This window comes from Sardina pilchardus, chromosome 12, assembly GCF_963854185.1.
Source record: "Sardina pilchardus chromosome 12, fSarPil1.1, whole genome shotgun sequence".
NCBI classification, from domain to species: domain Eukaryota; kingdom Metazoa; phylum Chordata; class Actinopteri; order Clupeiformes; family Clupeidae; genus Sardina; species Sardina pilchardus.
The window spans coordinates 1728335-1736019 of record NC_085005.1 but is presented as its reverse complement, the minus strand read 5'-3'; the positions used below and the strand labels follow the sequence as shown (position 1 = coordinate 1736019).

Below are 7685 nucleotides of genomic sequence, written 5' to 3'. Positions count from 1 at the left end.
TACTTCTGGACAAACATGGAATTCACTCAAAGAGCAAAAAACCCCACATTATTCCAAATATTTTCCATGTGCTTCCCTTCTCTACAGATGTTAGGAAAGGGTCCCCTCCCCCTTAGAATGCTGTCTAAGAATTACATTTGTTTACTGTACCCTAGAAAAAGGGTATGGCTCATCTTACCCCTCTCTCCCCTACATAGTTTGTCACCTCATTTTCACACATTTCCCGAAAGGTACTTTGCTACAAATGCCTTTTTATACGTCATCTGTTGGTATAGTGGTCTGGAGCACTAGATCTCTGTATCACTGTTTTGGATTGTCAATTGTTTTTAAGTAAGTAGGCTAGAAATATTTTTGTAAACTCTTTAGACAGTTGTTATTGCAGCCGGCATATAGAGCATTGCAATAGTCTGTGATAGCCTGTGATGAGGATAGGATATTCTTCATCATTAGATTACATTATGTGGTGACACAATTGCAAAAGGGTTCTCCACTGTTTTCCTCAGCTAGCCTTTTAAAATGGTATCGGATTAGTAAACAGAATGTGCCATTGGAACATTGGATGGTTGCTGATAATGGGCAATGGTAGATATTGCATTACAGTCAAGGACCCTTTTGCTAAGCACATACTGTAGCCTAATTTGAATACTGCTGCTCTGATTGAAAAAAAACAATGCAACTGATCTCAGCTGGGATTCTATCTATATAATGGAGTGGAAAGGACATTTCCAAGTGACCCCACATGTTGTAGTTCTGTCTGAGGAATCTGGGTGTCATCACAGCATTTCGCAACTGGTCCATGTGGCAGTGCAGCAAACAGACTTGTCGGAAAGATTCTCACTTATATTAGGCTATAGAAACCATGCAAACTTCGAACTCAAGCTTCACAGTTCTCAATATTGTATCTTACAGTCTATGGTCTAGTGTTGCACCAGACATCTGAAGCTGTTTTGTATTGAAGTCCGGCGATTAAATCCATTAAGAATGACAGGCTGCAGGAAGCGCCATTTGGGATTTGGGGAATTAAGCTCATTTTCCGCCTCCCCTTGAGCAAAACAAGTGGGTTTTTTTTTTTTTTTTTTAACCTCTCTCCCATTCATCCAGTGATACAACATAGCTCCTAGCCTAGCGTTGAATAAGATTAGACCATTAGTAGCTCACCTGCTAGCATCACGCTTAAAAGTGACTAAGATTTCCAGAATTTTTCCTATTTAAAACTTGTCTCTTCTCAAGTTAAGAAAGTATAACTGACTTTGTAAATTAATTGCCAAATCAAGCCAATTTAATTAAGATATGGAAGACCTTTTTGGTACCCTGTCAGGATAGGAGCATCAGCTAAATGAACTATATTAAGGATAATTGAAAAAATACCATGGAAAACAAAAACAATTCTCAAACAATTCTCATTTATATTTATTATTCAGATGTAAAAACGGTGACTGGGAGTCAAAGCACCACATCTGAGAGACCAAAAAACAAATAAATACCAAAATAAAATAATCACTGGCATCAAAATGTAATTGTCTGTAAAATTTCTATTCTGTATAAAACTAATGAAACATTAAAAGCCATTTTTAGTCTAAAACATTATATAAAAAATCTATCAAAACATGATTATCTATTTACATTCATTCAGTGATACAAAAAAATAAAACATTCAACTTCAAGCTAATTACACTGAAATATGGGGGAGGAATCAGAGAATACCAAATTTGGATAAAAATACTACAATTCAACACATGAAACCTATTAAGATAATATACACAAGCATTTGATATCCCTAATACTTTTTCCTTAAATTGTTCAAGTCCTGAGAGGGAATATCTGCTATATATGAGCATAAAGCCTATATAAGCATTAATATTGCTCTGTCCACAATACACATTAATACCAAAATATACCATTCAAAATTGATTCTTTAATACTTTAGGTAACAAAAATAAACACGCTACTTAAGACAAGCAATGTTCTTGGCTATTCATGCAACTTGAAAAAGATCTTTCTGTACAAGAATTTACACCACAAATTGTTTGATGTTCATCTAATTGAACAAAAGGTTTCAAAATCCAGTTTACTCAAAGCATTCAAACTGCAACCTTAGTTGTACTCATTTTAAATATTAACAGAATGATTTGAGCCCTTTAAAACTGTCTCAACAAGTACATTTTTGTTTGTTTCTAAACCAATGACCAAGTGAGACGGCGAGTTTCAGTAGATCCAGGGGAAGATGCGGTAAGGTACTGCTTTGCAGTATTCATCCCACGCAGAGCCATACTTTTTCCTGCACTGAACTTCATCTCTGGAGTTGCGGTGTATAAGCAGGAGGAGCAAGTAAACCAGATAAAAGTATGGCAGAGCATGCGTGAAACCTACAAACGGTGAAATAGGAAAGGCAGTATAAATCACTGAACCATGGGATTCCAGTCACACTGTACTTAAGAGCAACTGCCAGATTAACAACCATTTTGGGTAGCAATGTGAAGTTACAGCAGTGAATATTATTTTGATAAGATAGGTTGGTCTGCAAAGATAGCACAAAAAGAGGTCAATCACTTGCCTATCATGTCTTGTCACTTTCCCTCTCTCTATCAATCTAGCATGAAATCGACAATAGTCGCACTCCAGACTATGGGAAATTGCCCCCAGTGAGAAATTAATTTATCATTGAAGGAGAAGAATGGGCATGTGTCTTGGTGAGTAGGCAAACCAATGCTGGTGAGCATCTTTACCACAGCAGTAGGCAACTAGCTTGCCATCACATCATAATACACTATATTGCCAAAAGTATTGGGTCACCTGCCTTGACCGCCCTAATGACTTAAGTGACATCCCATTCTTAATCCATATGGTTTAATATGGCGTTGGTCCACCCTTTCCAGTTATAACAGCTTCAACTCTTCTGGGAAGGCTATCCATAAGGTTTAGGAGTGTGTTTATGGGAATTTCTGGCCATTCTTCCAGAAGAGCATTTGTGGGGTCACACTGATGTTGGACGCGGTGACTGGCACTCAGAACATCTTTGAGATGAATTAGAGCAGAAACTATCGGGTTGAAGTCAGCACTCTGTACTGGCCAGTCAAGTTCATCCACACCAAACTCTGAGATGCATGTCTTTATGGACCTTGCTTTGTGCACTGGTGCACAGTCATGTTGGAACAGGAATAAATAAATATAATAATTATGTTATTTATGTTTTATTATAATATGCACTGCATTACAGTGTATTTAATATTGACAGGTTTGAAAATCGTAACATTAGGCCTATTTTCAATCAATACAAGTTGAAAGCCACACATGTTTTGTCTTTGTTTTGTCTTCTCCCAAATTGTTGTTCGGCAAATTTGACAACTGTCAGCTTAAATGTCAAATCATATTTCCTTCCCTTTGTCGCCCTAGTATTGAGAGAAACGCAGAGAAACGAGAGAAATTGAAAATAAACAGAGAGTTTGTGAACTGTTGTGTTGTGTTGCCAGCATACGAGTAGCCTAGTCTATCCTGAAACGTGATTGCAAATTTGCGCACTAGACAAAATATGCTACTACCATTTGGAACTCTGGCTTTCACTTCCACAGTCAAAGTTGTTTTTGGAAAAGGTAGGCCTACATTGTTGCACGTAGGACAACACATTGTTTAGGCTATTTCGGTCCATTATGCGTTGGCATTGTCGATCACAATAGGTTTTATCTGTAGCCCTGGGCAGTGGGCACCAACTTTTTTGATGAATTGATCAACATTTAAAAAGTGGTGGGGACAAAATCGTTCGTCATAAAAAGTGGTGGAGACAAAATCGTTCGTCATAAAAAGTGGTGGAGACATGTAGGCTACCCGGTCCCCGGCGAAAATGATGCTGCCGTTTCCGAAAGCCGAAAAGGTAGGCTCACTACTGGGGGGGGGGATTTTTAAATTTGTGTTCTAAGGCACAGAGGTCAGCTCACAGAGGGGGTTGGTACAGTTTTGCTTCCAACACTTGATGGCTCTCACCCAGTGCTGCCCATTTTGGTGCCCTATTAATCGCTTTGTGGTAGCCATCTGAATGGAATGCCTCAGCCGGCACGGCATAGATGCTTGGAAAACGACTCAAAACTCAAAGACTACAATAGACTAATTGTCTCACCAATTTGAGTTGACAGTGGGAACCGATAACCTCGCAAACAGTACTCGATCTTTGTTGCCTTCATGATTTCCTTTTACATAAATTGGCGTCACTACTATTCATTATTTGCTTTTTCTCTCCATCTCTGAAGATAACAGATAACGTTATGTTTATCCTACATGGCACTAGCTTACACGCGGTGTTGATCCGCTTTACATCCGAACTCTCGCATGTCATATAGGCTATAGGAACGCTAGAGCTCCTCAATTGCGGCACGAACTAGCTGAAAGGAAAGGAAACTAAACATTTTCCAAATTAGGAAATATTTCTTAATTATGTGTGGTCAAATAAAGAGGCCTGCAATTGGATTAATTTAGTAATGTGAGCGTTAATTGAAGGTGTGCGCGTCTGCGCAAGTGAAACCGAATGTTAGATAGATAGATAGATAGATAGCCAAAGAGAAATGACAGAATTAGGCCTACATTCATGAGGAAATACGTCAGATTGCGGAACCATTAGGCTATGACGCAGTCTAACTCAATAGCCTAAAACTTGTAGTGCTAATCATCCTCACCGTTGTCAAACTCTCGAATGAAACATAAAGTGTTATTTCAATCTGCTGCCTGTGTTATGGCAATTTTGACCTATGACAAATAGTTTGTTAGTTCATGCTCGTCTTTTTCGAAGTGCAGAGCCTTGCGAACATTTTCAGAGTGCTAGACTGAATTTACAAACCGAAAAAACAAAACAATAAGAGTTGTAGTGTTGCAGTCTGTAGGTGACTAGGCTACTAGGGATTTTTGTTGGCATTTCCGAAAGCTCGCGAAATATTTTTTCTCTAGCTTACATTTCAGTCAAAACTATGGGCTGGGCCACTTAGGTTGCTTCTGGGCCGGCGAATGAGTAGAACTCTGGGCTACAGTATCAATCACACCGCAGCAATGCTACAGCGGACTGTACTGCCACCTTGTGGCGGTAAGTTGTAATACAGTTGTAATACATTTCACGCAGAGCGTGAATCAGGCAACGTGTGGGGGAAACGGCCATCACTAAGTAACGCCTACTGTAGAACCATGGATTTTTTTCAGTTAATAATATGTTTTGTTTATAACTTAAACCAAGATAAAGTTATAATTTTGACTACATTATTTAGTATAGGCCTACTTGATGGTAATATATAGCCTGCCCCATTACAGTCCTCTAGCCTATGTACAATCTAGTGAGCCATAGGCCTATTGATATTGATGCTGACTGAAGAAGTTGGCTGTTTTTTTTCATCTATCAGCACAATACTACAGTAGGCTATAACCACTAAAAACTTCAGCTTCAGTGCAAGACTGACCAACCATACCAAATCGTTAATCTCTTAATACTATCACCATACGTTTTCTCATGGAGAGAAATATGTTTTGAATGACATGGGCGCGAGGTTCACGGAGGTGAACGGCTGGACAAATGCGAAATGAAGGTGTCAACTAAACAATTTAGTAGGCCTAAGATACACAGGCTTTGTGGTTAAAACGATGTAAACCAGTAAGGTAGTCTGCCACATCTAACTTCAAGCACAGTTGGCTACCTTAGTTTACACATATCTCTGTTTACCAAAGTCACAGAGTACGGTCTGTACTTTTTTTTTTTTTTAAATGCCAAATCACAGAGAATATCACTCACCACATGGGAGAGACCAAGCAAGGCCCATGAGTAAGTCACCCAAGTAATTTGGGTGGCGGACAAAGCCCCACAATCCAGACACAATGAGACTCTTTCCAGTGGCAGTAGAGATGGTCTTTAGGTCTGCAAATAGATCAAATAAATGATAAATATATACTGTAAGTATAATTATTACAATTACACGCACACATAACATCTTCAAATACACAATAATGGGTTATAAAATGCTGTTCTTACGGGAATGTGATGGATCAGACGGGTTTCTTCTGAAGTTATTTTTCTGAGAGTTTGCCTTGCGAAATATGTAATATCCAATGCCTTAAGAGAAGAATATTTCATTTCAAGAAATGGATCTCAATTAGTTAAAATAAACAAGTACAACATTATCAGTCACCCTGAAACTTACCTTTGATGGTGATGATTACTGCAATGAATAACTGAGATAGCTCACTTGGGTGATTTACCAAGTAGTGTGCTTGGCAGGTAAAAGTGAAAGGGACCCATACCAGGTCTCCAAAGGCCAACATGAATCCAAAGCCATCATGAACTATATCCATAGTCGTAAGAATCTTTTCCTAAAATTGAAAAAGGTAAATTAATGGTAAGTTCATAGTCGGGGCCAAAACTGATATTGCAACTTTGTCGGACACCTCTGGGTACAAGCTGATATCCTATCCAGTATGTAAGGGATAACGGCCGACGAGGTGACCGGTTCGATGGAAATAATGGTAGGTGGAGGTCTAGAACTCCGGCGACGTGCGAAGCCATTATTTCCATCGCCTAGCCATTATTTCCATCGAACCGGTCGACCTCGAAGGCCCTTATCCCGCTTATCTCCCGTTTGTATTCTTCACCTGTATAGGTAAAATCCACCTTGTTGGGATCAGGGTAATCCTGTTTTTTTGGATCAAAGTTATCCAAATCCTGCTGAAAAGTTTTGAACACAAACTGAAGGTTTGATTCATTTTCAAACTAGGATTGGATTACATGATCTGATCCGAATTCAGAATCCTTCTTTCCCTTTAGAACAACGCATTCTCCAGTTTTGATCCAATCCGATAACCAAAATCTGATTAGATTACCTTTGAACAACTGGACCGACATGTTTGATGAGCCACCTAAATTAATCAAGTGCCTCAAGTAACAGCTATTTTATCTGTTGCCACATGGTGGGGCAATGCTAAATATACATTGTGTGTGGTGACTAAAGAAATAATAACCTGTGAAGTTCGAGCCATGTCAAGCAATGCATAGCAAATCTATCACACAATTCCTGTTATGGTAAGATATGAAAATTCATCAAATCAGTATTTCAGCACATTATTACAATTTTTGTCTTTGCCATTTAGAACAACCAACATCTTGACTCATGTATACCATGAATCGGATCAGAGCCACTCACCTATGCCAAAGTCATCTGCACCAAAGGAACTGGAAGATGTTCACCAGCAACATGGCAGGGGAGGAAAGTCGACGCTTCTGCACTTTCATCTCACGAAGCAACAGGCATCAAGTTGAATAACAAGCTGTGAAATTTGAGATAGATAGCTCAAATCAGTGACATTCCAATGAAATAATACAAGGGACGAGCAGAGGGGGTGCTCAGGTGCTCAGCAACTGCCCATGCATCTGCCTTCTCGACTCACGTTGCCCTTCCGAGGGCAAAAAATGATAATAAATCTTAGGCTACAATGGATGCAGAATTTCACGTGAGCCTAGATTTTTAGGCCAGCAACTGCCCTCAAAATTCCTGTGCACGTCCCTGAATAATACAGTATAGAGTAAGGAAGTTTTAACTTCATTTGAATCAGGGTACCCCCAGACTTTAAGACCTTTCCTGCATGCATATGAATAAAATAACAGAAAAACAGAAAATAAAACAAACTGTGTGCGGTTGTGATACAATAGAGCCTACAGCCTTTGC

The 7685-nt window shown here is 39.2% G+C and overlaps 1 protein-coding gene across 1 annotated transcript in view; it reads right to left on the bottom strand.

Moving 5' to 3' along the window:
- Positions 1-1393: 1393 nt before the first annotated feature.
- lbr (lamin B receptor) overlaps positions 1394-7685 on the bottom strand; it is a gene marked incomplete in the record, with an annotated part of 40253 nt that continues 33961 nt past the window's right edge. The window contains 4 exon segments of the mRNA XM_062550923.1: positions 1394-2366; positions 5762-5884; positions 5999-6079; positions 6168-6336. Of these exon segments, the coding sequence (XP_062406907.1) occupies positions 2206-2366; positions 5762-5884; positions 5999-6079; positions 6168-6336 (534 nt within the window).